Source organism: Barbus barbus (assembly GCF_936440315.1).
Source record: "Barbus barbus genome assembly, chromosome: 29".
NCBI classification, from domain to species: Eukaryota; Metazoa; Chordata; class Actinopteri; order Cypriniformes; family Cyprinidae; genus Barbus; species Barbus barbus.
This window is the reverse complement of record NC_136757.1, coordinates 26371677-26389990: the sequence shown is the minus strand read 5'-3', so window position 1 is coordinate 26389990 and position 18314 is coordinate 26371677. Positions and strand designations below refer to the sequence as shown.

Sequence of the window (18314 nt, the reverse complement as noted above, 5' to 3'; positions counted from 1 at the left end):
CCTGTCCAGTTGATGGCGAGTGTGCTCCAGTGTGGCAGCAGAGCAGTAGCCCCTCACTGCAGAACAAAGATCCAGGGGGTGGGGTTGGATCCACATCTAGGGGGTGGAGATTGGTAGGTTTAGGGGTGGAGATGGGTGGGTTTAGGGATCAGGGGGTGGAGACGGGTAGGTTCAGGTATGTGTAAGGTGGGAGGAGTTGGATCTAGATCCAACCACGCCCCCTGGATCTTGTGTTCTGCAGTGAGGACCATCTCCAGCAGAGTGCGGGATCATCAGCTCCAGAAAAAAAAAAAAAATAGCAAAAGGAGTCTTTTGCTATGCCTTTGACTATGCACAGGTGAGTAAAACGAAAGAGATGATCAGTTCACGTGCACTGTCGCTTCGCTTGATCTGAGGTGCGTAAAGCGATCTATCACAGCACATTAAAGAACACCAAAACAGTATTTATTGCCAGAATTTTCAAATAAAATGGACAGAAATTGAAATCTGAGACTTTTTCATATCAAAAGTAACAACACACAAAGCTTAGCCTATTGCGATTTATTGGATGGGAGGCGCACTATATGTACTGTTCATTCATCAACTGAAAAAAGCATCAATTGGGATTTAAGAATCGATATTGATTCATAAAAATGAGAATCTATTAAAATCTAGATATAGTTTTTTTTTTTTGGTTTTGTTTCGTTTTACCCAGCCCTAGCATATGTTGTTGTTTTTAGTGGCCTCCCCTGTCACTGTGGGGTGTTGGTTGAACATGAAAAGGGACGCACAGTCTTTTTTCATCTGTTCTCTTCAGAAATAAATGCATAAGCCATGTGTCACGCCCATGGACTATCGGTGTCCCCATGTGCTCCCCGTGACCTAGTTTCATCATTGTTTCCAGGTGTTTCTCGTCTATTTTCCTCGTTTCTCCCTGTATATAAAGTGTAGTCTGCCCCATGTTTCCTGGTCAGGTCTCTAACGTCTGCGTCTCGAAGCCATATGATAGCTTTTAATCTTTTATATCTGCCTTATGTTCAACTGTCCTAATATTTATGCTCACATCAATGAGTGGGATGAACTCTAAAAGTGCTAATATATATATATATTTAAATATGAAGAGTTCATTTGCAAAAACGGATAACTCCATTTTTATTTATTTTTTTCAGAAATTACTTTTTTTTTTTTTTTTATTATTATTATTATTATTATTGCGCTTTCTGACTCTTTAGCCTATACCAGGGCTATTCAATTAACTTCATTTGAGGCCCAGATTATCGAACAGTACATTATTTGAACAGTATATTCAGCATATTTAACCATCTGTTTTGTATCTTTATTTAATGCATAAGCAATTTATTAAAACAAGTTTATGACTTCGACATCGGCGTTATCTTGATCAACCGCAGCTAATGATTAACGAATAGGAGCGACATCGGCCCGTTAGATCATTTTAAAACGTCAAATGTAGCCTTCAATTTGCAGGTTTGAACTGCATCTGTCTCGGATGTAGACTGGTGAAGATTTATTTTAATGCGGATCCCACACTCTAGCGTTAACCTAATATAACTATGCTATTATTCATATTCAAGTGTTTGTGTGGAAAAGAATGCGCATACATGACAGGATGGCCCGCGCAATCACTTGCATTTTTTCCTGATAATGAAACAACTTAAAATAATAATAAAAAAAGAAAAGAAACCACTTAAAATTGGGGTGCCTCACATACATGAGAAATACAGTGGTGTGAAAAAGTGTTGGCCCCCTTCCTGATTATAATTTTTTTTTGCATGTTTGTCACACTTTAATGTTTCAGATCATCAAACTAATTTAAATATTAATCAAAGATAACACAAGTAAACATGCAGTTTTTGAATGAAGTTTTTTATTATGAAGGGAAAACAAAATCCAAACCCACATGGCCCTGTGTGAAAAAGTGCTTGCCCCCTAAACCTAATAACTGGTTGGGCCACCCTTAGCAGCAACAACTGCAATCAAGCGTTTGCGATAACTTGCAATGACTCTGTTACAGCGCTGTGGAGGAATTTCGGCCCACTCATCTTGGCAGAATTGTTGTAATTCAGCCACATTGGAGGGTTTTCGAGCATGAACTGCCTTCATGCCACAGCATCTCAATAGGATTCAAGTCAGGACTTTGACTAGGCCACTCCTGAAAAAAGTCAAACACTTTTTCACACAGGGCCATGTGGGTTTGGATTTTGTTTTCCCTTCATAAAAAAAACCTTCATTTTAAAATGCATCTAGTGTTTACTTGTATTATCTTTGATTAATATTTAAATTTGTTTGATGATCTGAAACATTAAAGTGTGACAAACTTTTGGTGGTCAACACTTTTTCACACCACTGTATAGCTAAGGAAAGTCTACTTTTAAACGAACCAATTCAAAATGAAATCAAATACTCTCTGATTAGGCTATGTAATCTGTGAATGCATTTCTCTCTAAAGGAACGTCCAGTGGAGATTTCGTGAATTTCATCTTTGCAGCCGACAAGGACTCAAGAAACATTAGTTTATTATTAAATAATTCAAATGTCTAATTTATTTCATAATCATTGGGCTATATTGCCTGTGCTTGTGGCAAACTTTATGCGTGTGCTTGAATAAAATTTATATTTTATGCTTTGTGAATGACCAACCCTTCTCCATTCGGCAGATATTGTTGCTTTTGGTTTGTGCATTATAAATCTATTGTAGTCTACAGACGCTTCATATTAAAGCATACTGACGCGCATGTTTACCTCGTTGCTGATGACTGATAAAGGTCTACTGCTGTGACTAGTTTCAGGTTTACCGTATAACATTTTAGAGAGAAATCCATTTTAATAACATTTTAGAAATCGCATTCTCTGTGAGAACTTCACGAAGGTAGCATAAGCATTTGCCGGGTATAAAGAGACTTTGGTATAAATATCGCCAAAACAATTTTTTTTTTCAAATATCGTATAGGCCTAATGTTCATTGTCAATATTATCTTATTTATACCTTTTATGTGTTTCAAATAACTCCTGCTATCTGCGCTGCATTCATGCGTAGTGCAAGATTTTGTGTGTTCGGTGAGCATGCTGCAGTAAGGCCTATAATTGTTTTTTTTTGTCTAAATATTTTGTCTAAATATCTTGTTTGGTTCAATTTCATATCATTGCATATTAAAATAATTCACTTTGTTATGGAGATGCAAAACGTGAATCTGCAGTCTTATTCGCAGTCTATTTCATAAATATTTGTACAGTAGGCGGGCCTATTATATATTCAGCATATTTTACTTAATCTGTATTGTATCTTAGTTGTATCTTATTTAATGCGCAACTCATTAAAACATTGTTTTCAGCGGCATCCGTTTAATCTTGATCAACGACAGTAGTTATAACCAATACCATGTGTAATTTTTTGCCATTTATGGCTATGTGACCTCCTCTGTTACCCTGACTGTCACGTCATGGGGTCCTGTCAGAGTGTTAGATTTGACTTTTGATGGATTTATGAGTGGATTTATGATGTTTTTTTATCTCTCACCTGTGCCATGGCGTTTTTATGGTGTTCCTTCCTGAGTTGTAGCTAGCTTCCAACGGTTCAGGTGGTGGGTTCTTCCTGATTGTGGAAAAATGGCTGAGCAAAGGGTGTGTATTGACACCTTATGTTTGTTTGATCTGTATGGTATAGGCTTATGTTTATGCCTAGACAGGGGTTCTTCCTGACCGTGGAAAAATGGCTGAGCAAAAGGGTGTGTTTTAGGTCAACACCTTTGGTGTTATAAAATTCAGCAACAGGCATGACAACTTTGTAAACACTTAACAACTAATATTTAAGCTAAATGCATATTTAGAAGGGGGGAAAAAAGAAATACTACAATATTTCAAGGGCCCGTGCTGTTGAACACAGTAACTTCATGCCGCATTGTTTTAATAAAAGCGGATCAATTATGAAGACAGTCATGACAACACACAGCTGCTGTTGTGCGTGTTTCCCCAAGATCAAACCTTTTGGTCAGATGAATACCAAAAACATGTGTCTGTGTGCCAGTGCAGACCATCTAAAATGGTCAAAAACATGCACCTTTCAATGAATTAACTACATGACATCTGTGATTTATTTATTAAAGTCATGTTTAGATTATAATCTTCACATGAGTGTAGAAATTTTAACATGTTCAAACTTAAATGAGTGTGCAGCTTTCAGTGCAATATTTTTATTTGTTTCAGTTGTAATAGTTTTAAGGGTAAAACAGCAAGACCTAATTTTCATGTTGATGCTGTGTTCGCACATCGTGGATAGACACAAAGTTGCACTAAAAGAAATATCTCAAACAGAAAAAACTGTTAGTTAATTTTCATTTATTCCTATTATGATGACAGCTCACAAAGAGGTGTCTTCACCTAAAAACATACACAGTCCAACAAACAAATTGTGAACGGCCATCTGAAATCTTGATAATATGACAAACTAGTGGTGTAAGAAAAATGTCATTTACTAAAGATTGTGATTCTTAGATGCGACACACCCCTAACAAAATCTGTTGGCATGCAAAAATACTCATAAATGTTTTAGCACAGCTATTTACACACATAGTATGAGAACTGTACATTATATCACTTGCCGTAGAAAATTAATTACAAGTTTATTATGGTTAAAAAGAAATGAGGATAATAGTTGAAACATCCTTGTACATCTCTTTCATGCTGAAAACACAGATGCTGGTGCTTTAATCTTTTAGTAAAACATTTCAAATGACATGATACCTACAAAAGAGTCAAATAGTCAAAATGTACAAGTTTTGTATTCTAGGTGAGAAAAATGTTTTCATGAACATTAGAAAACAACATGTATTTCCTGTGGCTGTTAAACATAATTTGAAATAATAAATCATTTGAAAATGTAGGTCTGTCAAATGAGAAAGTTCAGTCATACATTTAAAAAAAAAAAAAAAAAAAAGTTTTCTGAAGTAAAAAATTATGTGTTTGTCACAAAAACATCCAGAGTTTTCTACTCATGTGAGAAAATCACATGGGTGCATTCTCATCAGGCTATTTTAAAGAAATTAAAGAATAAATCTAAAGTTTAATTTAAAGACAATAGACAGCATGACTTGCTTTAGCGGCACACAATGTGTTTAAAAGTTTTTAAACATGTTTAAAACTGTAGGTGTAGTTATTTTACTGAGACGTTTTAAGTGTAATGCATATTTGTTCTTTTACAGTACTATCTACAGGCTAGATTAAAATGAAAACATTTCTCAAAAAACAACAAAAAGTAAAACAACATTAAAATTTAGCATACACAGATTAGTGTGTGTGTGTGTGTGTGTGTGTGTGTGTGTGTGTGTGTGTGTGTGAGAGAGAGAGAGAGCCCAAATAATCAGCCAAAGTGTTGATTATTTGTCTAAAGCGGGGCTCATTTAAAATGTTTATTTGTTTGTCTAGTCATATCATGTAATGTACTTTGATTTCTTTTAAACAATATTGTTCAGCACAATGCTCAACCATTGTTGTTTTTTTGTGCTTTATAAATAAAATGAACTGAACTAGACTAAAGCATGATTCTGTGCACATCTATATGAGGTGGATGCTGTACAGCCATTAACACAAGCACATAGAGGATATCCACTGTCAGTTAAGATTGCTTCTCATAAGTTTATCTATTCAACCTACAGATTAGGTTGTTCTGATCCAGAGGTGTTAGCATACACACATAGAGATGATAAAGAAAAACATGCCCGGACGTAGCACCTTTTTTCAGAGGTGGATGTAGTCGGTCCGGTAGGAACAAATTGGTGACTAGGCATTAACATATAACATACAGATCAAACAAACATTGATCCTGTTAAGGTGTCAATACGCACCCCTTTGCTCAGCTATTTTTCCACAATCAATCAGAACTTCTTGCCGATCAAACAAACATAATGTGACAAAGACCCTTTGCTCAGCCTAACACCTCCAGACTGGAAGCTAGCTGCTCAGGAAGGAACACCATAAAAACTCCATGGCACAGGTGAGCGATAAAAACATCATAAATCCATCAAAAGTCAAATCTAACATCTGTTTTGATCTTTGATTTACACACTCTACTGTCATGACAGTCAGGGTAACAGAGACCATAAATCATCAGTTGGACACATGGTATTGGTTATAACTACTAACAACTGATCAACGAATTGGAGCTGCGTTGGTCTGTTAGATCATTGTAAAATGTCAAATAGCCTTCAATTTATAGGTTATAGTTGCATCTGTCTCGGATGTAGATTGGTGAAGATTTATTTTAATGCGGATCCCAAACTCTAGCATTAACCTATATAAATGTGCTACATTTTTGGCCCATATGTAAGTGTTTGTGCATGCATGACAGGGAGGCAGGCGCCCATACGATCACTTGCATTTTTTCCTGATAATGAAACAAATTAAAATCAGTTCGGAACTGATTTCATTTATGTAAATTCATAATGACATTTCGGTGCATCCCTAGTTTATAGTGAATGGCCCTATAATTTTTGTTTGTTTTATATTTACGATTTAGTTTTAATCCAAATGATGCATGTGCTAAGTGCACGATCATGCAACAGAAGGGTGTGCTTTTCAGCTTTTCACTCGACGAGCTCACATATCTGTGCCGTCTGCGTGCTTTATTTATCAGCTCGCGCATACCAGATACAGGCATGAATATTGAATGTTTAACATTATATTAATTAGACTACATTCATGGATTTCATAGACATCCTTAATATCTAATAACTCCATTCTGCTCTTTGTTGTTCTGTTGTTGGTGATTCTTTGTCTGGATACGGCACTGTTCACACATTGTGTGACATCGTCGGTGTGTTCGGTGTATTACCAGACGCAGAGTAAGTTAGATTTGCACTGTTGCACATATGCATAATGTTGGCTATAATATTATGATGCATAATGTCTCTTTTTTATTTATATTTTTAAATATATAAACATTACTAGCACCATATTCTTAAACCATTTAGTTTAGGGATTTAGTTTTCTTAGATTTCTGTAGTAAGTGTGCACTGTGCAGATTATTATATTCTAGACATACACATACAAACTTCCAATACACATTTATGTTCAAACAACATGGAAAGTGAATTTTGCATCTGATGACTCCTTTAAATATAGGATTTTTTTCTGCATCCAAACGCTGCACACCGGAGATCCGGGTGTTCCGACACTCTGTGCTACCTCTCAGAATGAGCTACCCATACACAATGCGCATGCGCAGTACCCCACTACTCTTGGAAACACTCTGTCTGAAGACCCGCCCATAAATTTGAGCTACCCTGTCTGAGTGGTGAACGGGTGCGTAAGTAAAATCAATTTAGCTTAATTAAAGTAATTTTTTTTGTTAAATTCAGACTCTCCTATTAAATATGTAATAATTTCTTCATTGTCTAATAATTTATAACAACAAAAACGAGTTTTCTAATGTTATCAAGAGTGCGCTTCTTCAAAAAAAGCATGCGGTTTTGACGAGTCCCTGATTTACTATAAATACAATTTGTCTTTAATTGTCTTACTAAATAAAATACTTTTCCACTGTATGTCGAATCTTTTACATTAAATATGTGATATTCTTTCATTGTCTCTCATTCCAATGCTTAATTTTATCACAAGGGTTTTATTCTCCCTAAAAAGCATGCGGTCTTGATGAGCGCATGATTTAAATCGATCTTGCTCAATTAAAATACTATATTCAAAATCGAATGGCTCCCAGTAAATGGGTGATAATTTCTTCATTGTCTGAGATTTCGATGAGCATAAAGTTATCAAAAATATTTTCTTAAACCCGAGACAAAATGCACGATTTTCGGATGTCCCATTTCTGATTCACCACGATTGTTTCATGATGCCAGTCTTTCGTCTGGGACAGACAAAAATCGTGCATTGTATCTCGGGCTTTAGGTCAACTCTATTACTATATTAAACTATATTAAAGTTTTGTGTAATAGCCTACTTTGTATTTTTACACAAGGTTGTTGTTAACGTTTTAACTCTTCAAAACAGATTATTTGTGAGCCTGTGATATTCAGGCTAAATATGTAATAAGTTTTTCAATCATTAATTTCACTATGATTTTAAGCTTTGACATGGTCTTACTCAGTCAACATGAAAGATATCAATGTTATCATGTTTTTATTGATTTATTGTGTTAGTTATCTGTAATTTTTAGTTATTTCTTAACCTAATTAAAATAACCCAACTGCAGTTTTATTGAGATTAATATACAATGAAAAAACATCATTTTTGAAAATTGTTAAATTGTTAAAAATCTGTTTTTGCAAATGAACTCTTGCAAATATTCCCTATAGCTATACAAAACTTAGTACAGTATTGTGTAAAGTCATTTATTATTACCACAGCATCTATAGAATTACCACAACAAATTAATTCAAGTACTTTTCTATAGTATGGTTGAAAAACACTATAGTATTTACTATAAATTACTATAGTATTTGTTTCATGATTTATTGTATAATTTTTAGTAATGTTTGTGACATAACCAATAAAAAACAATAACGGTCTATGTGAGTACTCTGTCTGCTTCTGAATTATTTTATTTTCTTCTGAAAGCATTGTAGATAGTATCATGGAGAGAAGATATGAAGAGGTGATCGCTTTCCTCTCTACAAATGTGTACCCAACACAATATACTAAAACTGAACGTCAAAACTTGAGGCGATACTCATCAAAGTTCAGAGTCACAGGTTAGTGTGAAGGCAGTGTTTTGCAAAAAGACTCTAAGGTTATTTTATATTACATATTTACTAAATTTAGTCAATGTTACAGATGGTTTGCTGTATTATGGAAGAAGGAAGGCAGTTAAAACCAAGGACGAATGCAGGGCATTGTTCGAGGAATTCCACAGCATCCCTTTGGGAGGCCACAGTGGGGTATTTAAAACTCGCAATGCCTTGTGTGCCAGGTATTATTGGCCAGGGATGACTGTCGACGTTGAGAAATGGGTAATTAATTAATTATATATTAATTATATATTAATATGCCATTAATTTTTTTCCTTTTTAATACTTGGAGAAGGTTATTCATGCTTTTATTACATCTTGCTTAGATTATTGTAACTCTTTGTATTTGGGTCTTTTTTAGTTTTCCACTGCATGTTTCCTAGTCTCTGATGTCTGGTATTATACGTCAATGTTGTGTTTCTTGTGTGCCTACCTTGTGTTACCTCGTTTTGGAGGATTAAAGACTGTTTACTTTGAGTTTGGCCCGCGTCTCCTTGTTCTTCGTTTTGTGACAGAAGGCAACCGTGACAACCGCATTATATTGAAGATATAATATAATATGTATATTTGGCAATGACAAAAGTAGTCAAACCTGTTCAATAGAAGGGGGTGTTTCAATACTTTTGTCAATATGGCATACCATTTCTAATGTGTTGAACTGGTGCATTGTGTTTGTAAGGTAATCGATTATACGTTGATGAGTTATTGTCAAGATTAGTTCAATTAATTTGACCCTCTAACTCTAACACTCTAAATTCTAATTCTATTTTATCTATCTGTCTTCTTTTTCTAAAAAACACACACACACACACACACACACACACACACTTGACCCTCTATCAATTGCATATTTATTCTCTAACTTCTAGCTTTTCTTGAAAACTAACACTAGCTTTCTTTTTTTCTATATTCTATCTACTTGTTTTAAAAAACAAACAAACAGAAAAGAAACCACCTTGCTATGTGTACTGCGTTAGGCTAACCTAGACATCAGAGCACTTGCATATTATTGCTCTTTTGTTGGTTTTGATTGCTTCTATTATTCCTCATTTGTAAGTCGCTTTGGAAAAAAGCGTCTGCTAAATGACTAAATGTAAATGTAAATTTTGGGATGACAAATAAATATGATTTATTGTTATAGCTTGTACTTAATCATTTTTATGGTCATTATTTGTCATATTTTCTAGGTGAGTGAATGTGACCAGTGTCAAAGGGTGGGAAAACCTCTTATACTAGAGAGCACACTGGAAAGTATTCAGGTATTTCTGCTTTCTAATTGCTCATTTTAAGCATAATGCATTCTGATCTGCAAAAATTATAATTTTTATTGGACTGCTTGCCGTTCTTTTTTTTAGGTCTCCTCAGTCTGGGAACTGCTGGGGATTGATTTGACTGGACCACTGCCCAAGACAGCTGATGGGCATGTGTACATTTTGACAATAACTGATTATTTCTCAAAGTGGGTGGAAGCTTTCCCCTTGAAGTCCAAATCAGCTGTAGAAGTTTCAAGGCACCTGTGTTCTGTAATTTACAGACATGGTTGCCCAGTCAGGATTTTGTCTGATCAAGGCAGAGAGTTTGTTAATGAGGTGAATCAATATATAACAACTATTATAATGCCTAATTCTCTTTGCATATAAGTGACCTACCCACATGATTAAATGAAAAATTCTTATATTCTTTCTTCTCAGATAAACAGGTGCCTTTGTGATCTGTTATGCATAAAAAGGAGCGTGACAGCTGCCTACCATCCCCAAACCAATGGGTTGGATGAAAAGACAAACGACAACATAAAAAGGTAAAGTAGGACTAGAGGCGGAATCCTTTTTTAAATCTTTACAGCATAAAAATGCTATTCTTGGCTCAGGTGTGTTTTGATTGGAGGTGGAGCTAAACACTGTGGAATCCATTTTACTATGAACAGAGTTGTTTACTCATAGTCTAATCTGTCTAATCTGGCCTACACTGTTAAAATTTGCTGCTATAGAACATTTAAGCCTTAAATTAATTTTGATGTTACCTTGACAAAGCCTTGCCTTAACTTTAAAGAAGTATTAAAGCCTTGCCATTACCTGTAATATATATTTTGCTGACTTGTGTACTTAAATTATTCCAAATGTTTCCAAGAATGTGTAAATCCAGAGAAATAAGCGATTTTAACTAGTGAAACGGACCGTGTCCTTGCGTCACCTGCCAAGGACGTCATACCCCCTCAATTTTCCGGTTTTATTTTGTAGAAAACAAGGAAAGCCCAAAGACACTTTACTATGTTTTGCACTTTATTAGACAGGTGACGAACACACAGAGTAGCATTATAACAGAACTTTCAACACACTCAAATGGTATCTAGTATGATAAAACAGCACTGCCTTTTCCTGCATACACATGACCGGAAGAAGTGGAAGTGGTTGACTGTGGCATAATAAAAGCTGTGCTGCTTTCCACGCTTAGTGAAGGAGACCCAATGTTTTTGTAAGACATGTTTGTAAAAAACTACTTACATTTCATTATTTAACAAAGGCCTAATCCTGGCCTAATCAAAACCCTTTCTAAGGGAACCATTGGCTAACATGTGAAGGTCTGTGCAATCCTCCACAGATATTCCTTGCATAACAAGAGTTTTTTTTTTTGTCATTTTTGATCAAGAACACCACAAGTGTTATGGGGATTTGAATCCAACCTGAGGGTTAAATATTTTAAAAGCTTATGTCATGTGTTATACAATTAGTTAATAATTTTTTTTACAATCCCTTTTAGGGCCCTCAGAAAACTGGTCAACGAACATCAGAACAATTGGGATGTTTTTCTTGATGCAGTTTTGTTTTCGTTGCGTTCAAAAATACACACAACTACTAAATATAGTCCCTTCTTCTTGATGTATGGAAGAGAAGCAAGATTTCCATCTGAAGTACCAGAGGAATTGCCGGCAAGTGTTATTTTTGTCTTTAGCTTGACCATTTAGGCTAATACTGTTCTTACTTTTTAATTAGTCTATGCATTTACATCAGCTTGCAACATGGCCCCCATGGATCAATTTTGGGGTCCACCTAGTTTGAGAACCACTGTTTTAGACCAATTTGTTTATGTGGAATGCTCACAGAGTCATGATTTATTGTGTGAACAGCATATTTGGCCAATCATAGCCAGTGTTGGGGAAAGTTGCTTTTAAAAGTAATGCATTACTATATTGCGTTACCCCCTAACAAATAACTAATTGCGTTACTTTTTATGTAAAGTAATGTGTTTTTTTTTTTTTACTTTTGAGTTAACTTTTTTAATCTGGGCAGGGCTTGCTTGTTTGTTTTATATAAAAAGTGTCATTTTTTGGATATTTTTTGGATATTAGTATGGTTGAATCATCGAAGGTCAGTAGCAAAGACATTGGTTAGATACTCAGATTTCTCTCAACATGGCAACACGAGAGCTGTCAGTCAATACATGAGAAACACAGTAACTGGAGTTACTTATTTGAAAAAGTAACTCAGATATTTCCTTGTAAATTAAAAAATAATGCCTTACTTTTGTTACTTAAAAAAAGTAATTTGATTACATAACTCGCATTACTTGTAATGCATTAGCCCCAACACTGCGTAGCACACAGCGTAGATAATAACAGAGCTCTTTGGAATATAAATAGAAATCACTCATTGCCTTGGTATTGGTAATGTAAGAGTATAAGATGTAAATAGCAACCACAAACCCTATTTAAAAATTATTGAGTGGTCTAACATGAAAATTCTTCTACATTTTAGCTTTCACAAATTGTTCTCCCCCACACATATGAAGAATTTGTTGAAACAAGAGCAGAACAAGCAGAACTTGTGAAAGAAAAGGCAAGTGAAAATGTAGTGAAATCCCAGACAAAGCAACAGGAAGCCTATTTAAAACGCATACAAAAAAAATACAAGAACATCACCTTCAATGTTGGTGACAAGGTTTTACTGTTCAATGCGCGAAAAAAAGGACGGAAGGGGGGTAGGCTCCAACCAGACTTTTCTGGGCCTTACACCATTTGCAATGTCACAGGCAAGGCAGTTGTTCTAAAAAACCAGGAAGGGCACATTTTGAAAACCACCTACAACATAAACCATTTAAAGCCGTACAAGGAAGGACAGGAAAACGGGGACACAGAAGAAGCAGCTGAACAGCAGCATTCAGTGACTGGCCAACTTAAGCTGGATGTTGATCAGGGGACACTGGAAGAGAAGATTAGCAAATTGGAAAGAGAACAGTCACACACCGTGAAAGAACATGTTGTCAAGTTAGAAGTTGAACAAGTGAGACTGGAAGAGAAGTGCAGCGAATTTGAAGGAGAACAGTCACAAACCGTGAAAGAACACGTCAAGTTAGTTGTTGAACAGGTACTGGAAGAGAAGTTGAAATTGCAGGGAGGTCAAGCTTTGAAGAAAGAAGAAAGGTTACCTCAGACAGGGAGAGAGAGAGGAAAAGAAAAGACAACAAGACAAGAGAAAGTAGGAAAGGAAAGACATGACAACAAGAACACCATTACTTCTGATGGGAAAAAAGAGATGGGAAAGAAGAGCAGCATAAAAACAAGAAACATTGAAGCTGTAGCTAAGAACCCTGAGGAGAGAGGTATTGTAAAGATGTATTGTACTACAAGGAAGTCAAATAGTAGGGCAGGAAGAATAGGTTTCCATGCACCCGCTTGGCAGTTTTTTGTAACCTAACGCCCCATGGGGTATGTTTGGCAGCCATCTTGAAATGATGTCATAGCGAAAAACACAGATTTTCATAACTCCTGAACCATACAACATACAATTTTTTTTTTCTAAATGAACCACTTTTTGATATAATTCTGACACCAAGAATCAAATAAGACATTTTGTATTTTTTCTGGGTTACATTACATGTTGCCATCCATTTAGCGACCTTGCAATTGATATAAGAGAAAATCTAGTGTCATTTGGCTAATGCAGGAAACCTTTGTGGAACAAAATAGCAAAACTTACGCAGTTATGAGCCAAACATTTCTTATTTGCCTGTTTTTCACCAATAAAGAGTGATTGTATCATGTCATTGACCTTTCCATTTGATTTCTGGTGTCACAATTATATGAAAAAGTAGGTTCATTTGTCTCTGTTGTATGGTTCAGGACAGGAGTTATGAAAATCTGTGTTTTTCACCACTCGCGATGACATAATTTTGAGATGGCTGCCAAACGAACCCCATGGGACGTTAGTTGACCTCGGCAACATAAAAAAAAAAATTTACTAAACACCATTAGGGTTCCAAAAAATTGCCAAGCGGGTGCATGGAAACCTATTCTTCCTGCCCTGCTAAAAAGATATGGAAGAACTGTTCATATTATGAGTTTAATTATGTCAAGGTTTTAGATATGCTTTTATTTTTATTAGTTCAGCAGATCTGGTCAGACAAGGCTGTTGATAGAGTTGAAGCTGTGGTTGGGCCATACAAATTGTACAACTCTTCCTTGAAAACTTTGCAAGGGAGTAACTGGCTATCAGATGAGGTAGGAAGTTAGGAAAAAAGATTGCTTTGCACATAATGTTTAAAAATTTACATATTGTGTCTGCTTTCTCAAACAGGTAATCGATAGTTACCTACATATACTTCAAAAGAAAATGAAGGTAATTATTAGAAGAAATGTGTTTTAATACTTTATTTTTGTAATTTTTGTAATATATTGTTTGGGAAATATTTATTTAGAGATTTTGAGGTAAAAATGTGTGTATATTTTATATAGGCAAAAGTATTTCTTCTGTCCTCTGTGGTGTCTACTGCACTGTTTGGAGGTCGATTTGGAGTTGTACGAAAGGTGATAAATCCATACATTTAGTAACTTCAAAATGTATCAGCTGACCCATTGCTCATTTATAACGAAAATACATAAAGTGGTTTCAATGTCTTTAGATGGACATCCCAAATGATGACATCTGGTTGTGTCCATTCAATACCGGGGTGCATTGGATTCTTGTGGTAAGACTTTCTTGTTCTAAATCAGGGGTCCCCAAAGTCGGTCCTGGAGGGTCGGTGTCCTGCAGAGTTTAACTCCAACTTGCCTGGAAGTTTCTACCCTCCCTAGTAAGAGCTTGATTAGCTGTTTCAGGTGTGTTTGATTAGGGTTGGAGCTAATCTCTGCAGGACTCCGGGCCACCAGGACTGACTTTGGGGACCCCGTTCTAAATAAGAGACTGCATGGATGTGCTGGGATTTCCTGCCCAGAAAAGAACCATACCACCAATCCAAACTGTATGCTAATTGCCAGTCATCTTTGACGATAGTGGTCCTGACAGAAATGCTAGTAAAATTCGGGGTAATAGGCAACTTATTAAAAGTGATAATTGACTTATTTTTTACATCAAAACTGGCTATATTAACAGGGCTGTATACTGTTTTATAGCCGTTGCATTTGAATATGTATGCCATGTTTATGTTTATGTATGCCATCTTTTTTTTTTTTTGCATATATTTGTTTCAGATTATTAAGTTTTCAGAAAGAAAGATTATAATTGCAGATCCTCAAGGACATGAAGATTCTTACAAAAGGAGGGTACATAGGAACTGGAGGTCAGTGCTTGCGCAAGTAAATTCAGGGTTGTTTTACTGGGAAATACAGAGAGGCTTGGTGCACCAATAAGAAAGCAAATTACTGTTAGTCATATAGTAAATTAATCATGACTGAGTGGCATAGACCAGTACTATAGTAAACTTGCAATCAAACCAAAACGTTTTTTGTGTTATTTTATATCCATGCTGGTAGCTTTAAGTAGATCACTTTCATATTGGGCAGTGCAACTTTAACTGTTACAGAGAAACAAAACAAAACATCAACATTGAAAAGATTTACTTTTTATAAGCAGTGTATAATAATTAGAGTGTATTCGAGTTTATTATAATTTACCTATGCTCTCACAAAATATGATGTATGCTAGTAAGTTTATTAATGTTTTATTTTATTTTTTTAAAGAAATTTCCTAAAGATGCGCTGCCACAATGAGATGCATGCAAGTTGGGCTACACATAGTTTACATCATGAGCTGCAGAAAGATGGGAGCAGCTGTGGAGTCTTAATTTTAAAAGTAGGGCAACAAAAGTATTTTCAGTGCAGATTTTGTTTGTGTATAATAATTTTCTTTCATAACTTGCTTTGTTAGTTTGCAGAGGATTACTTAAGCACAGGCGGAGCTCTGAACATTCACACAGATGCAGAAGCTGTGGAAAGGGCCAGATTATGTATAGCCTGTGCAATAATTGAATATGGTGGTAAGTTTATTTATATATAAAATAATTATAATATATAATAAATTACTTTTGCATTATAAAGTCATAGCTTGAGACTGGTATGATGGTCTGTTCAGGTTCGTTTGTGTTTCAACAGCATACACTATGCATTGCTAATACCCTTTATTATAAGGCTTCCCTACCGAAACACAATTTAATGATAAGGTGAAACATATTGATAAAGTACTTTTGGTAAATGCCCATCTCTTTATCCCACAAGGTGATGTTTCTTCCATGTGCACAGCTTGCAACAAGACAAACCCAGACAATATCTCTGACAGCTTTACCATGGTAAATAACATATAGATTCACACTATGTTCACAGGATAAACTTGGACATACTTGATGTTAATTAAGTCACTTGACTCTTTATAGGTGCAGTGCAATTTGTGTTCACGGTGGGAACACCTAACTTGCATCCCTGGTGTCGTGACTACAGAGGATCTTTCAACAAAATACAATTGCAACCATTGCAAATCATAATCTAGTGTTGTTTAATTATTTTCAAGATGGCTATTTTTATCTTTTGCTTTAGTGTGCCAGTAAAACAAAACATTTCCCAACAATATTTTTTCCATTTATTGTAATAATTATAATTACACTGACACACTAAAGCAAAAGATAGAAATTGCCATCTTATAAGCATTTTTTGTTCTAAAAAAAAAAACTAAAACACAGTAGTACATATGTAGTGTATATTATTGTGTAAAGATTTTAATTACATTTCTTTCCATAGTATAATATGCTTACACTTTTCGAGCATTAAATGCTCAATTAAAAGGAATTAATGAATTAATGCTGAATTCAAATGAGTTATCTTGTGACAATAAAATTGTATCTTTGTCTGACTAAATATTCTACTCATTATTCTACCTTAAGGTACCATAAAGGTGGTAGTTCATTCTGATGGGAGTTTACAGCTGACAAGATGCGCTACCTCTGTTTATCCATCATTTATTAAGGTGGTAGTTCATTCTGATGGGAGTTTACAGCTGACAAGATGCGCTACCTCTGTTTATCCATCATTTATTAAGGTGGTAGTTCATTCTGATGGGAGTTTACAGCTGACAAGATGCGCTACCTCTGTTTCTCCATCATTTATTAAGGTGGTAGTTCATTCTGATGGGAGTTTACAGCTGACAAGATGCGCTACTTCTGTTTCTCCATCATTTATTAAGGTGGTAGTTCATTCTGATGGGAGTTTACAGCTGACAAGATGCGCTACCTCTGTTTCTCCATCATTTATTAAGGTGGTAGTTCATTCTGATGGGAGTTTACAGCTGACAAGATGCGCTACCTCTGTTTCTCCATCATTTATTAAGGTGGTAGTTCATTCTGATGGGAGTTTACAGCTGACAAGATGCGCTACCTCTGTTTCTCCATCATTTATTAAGGTGGTAGTTCATTCTGATGGGAGTTTACAGCTGACAAGATGCGCTACCTCTGTTTCTCCATCATTTATTAAGGTGGTAGTTCATTCTGATGGGAGTTTACAGCTGACAAGATGCGCTACCTCTGTTTCTCCATCATTTATTAAGGTGGTAGTTCATTCTGATGGGAGTTTACAGCTGACAAGATGCGCTACTTCTGTTTCTCCATCATTTATTAAGGTGGTAGTTCATTCTGATGGGAGTTTACAGCTGACAAGATGCGCTACCTCTGTTTCTCCATCATTTATTAAGGTGGTAGTTCATTCTGATGGGAGTTTACAGCTGACAAGATGCGCTACCTCTGTTTCTCCATCATTTATTAAGGTGGTAGTTCATTCTGATGGGAGTTTACAGCTGACAAGATGCGCTACCTCTGTTTTTCCATCATTTATTAAGGTGGTAGTTCATTCTGATGGGAGTTTACAGCTGACAAGATGCGCTACCTCTGTTTTTCCATCATTTATTAAGGTGGTAGTTCATTCTGATGGGAGTTTACAGCTGACAAGATGCGCTACCTCTGTTTCTCCATCATTTATTAAGGTGGTAGTTCATTCTGATGGGAGTTTACAGCTGACAAGATGCGCTACCTCTGTTTCTCCATCATTTATTAAGGTGGTAGTTCATTCTGATGGGAGTTTACAGCTGACAAGATGCGCTACCTCTGTTTCTCCATCATTTATTAAGGTGGTAGTTCATTCTGATGGGAGTTTACAGCTGACAAGATGCGCTACTTCTGTTTCTCCATCATTTATTAAGGTGGTAGTTCATTCTGATGGGAGTTTACAGCTGACAAGATGCGCTACCTCTGTTTCTCCATCATTTATTAAGGTGGTAGTTCATTCTGATGGGAGTTTACAGCTGACAAGATGCGCTACCTCTGTTT

General features: G+C 35.8%; 1 protein-coding gene across 1 annotated transcript; it reads left to right on the top strand.

Moving 5' to 3' along the window:
• The first annotated feature begins 7228 nt into the window (after positions 1 to 7228).
• LOC306849402 (uncharacterized protein) lies at positions 7229 to 16851 on the top strand. Its single transcript, XM_079384382.1, has 17 exons — positions 7229 to 7293; positions 8566 to 8699; positions 8782 to 8957; positions 9923 to 9994; positions 10091 to 10324; positions 10427 to 10533; positions 11493 to 11661; positions 12488 to 13331; positions 14114 to 14229; positions 14306 to 14347; positions 14464 to 14535; positions 14631 to 14696; positions 15199 to 15287; positions 15688 to 15799; positions 15875 to 15983; positions 16222 to 16292; positions 16377 to 16851. The coding sequence occupies exons 2-17, from the start codon at positions 8582 to 8584 to the stop codon at positions 16482 to 16484; spliced, it is 2505 nt and encodes an 834-aa protein (XP_079240508.1). The 5' UTR covers positions 7229 to 7293; positions 8566 to 8581; the 3' UTR covers positions 16485 to 16851.
• Positions 16852 to 18314: the final 1463 nt, after the last annotated feature.

What these genes read in the sequence shown, in the direction of transcription:
- LOC306849402 (XM_079384382.1), top strand. Translation starts at nt 8,582, where the DNA reads ATGGAGAGAAGATATGAAGAGGTGATCGCTTTCCTCTCTACAAATGTG. An exon ending in CTGTCGACGTTGAGAAATGG is followed by an intron (nt 8,958 to 9,922) that starts GTAATTAATTAA and finishes CATATTTTCTAG; the next exon opens with GTGAGTGAATGTGACCAGTG. An exon ending in ACAAACGACAACATAAAAAG is followed by an intron (nt 10,534 to 11,492) that starts GTAAAGTAGGAC and finishes AATCCCTTTTAG; the next exon opens with GGCCCTCAGAAAACTGGTCA.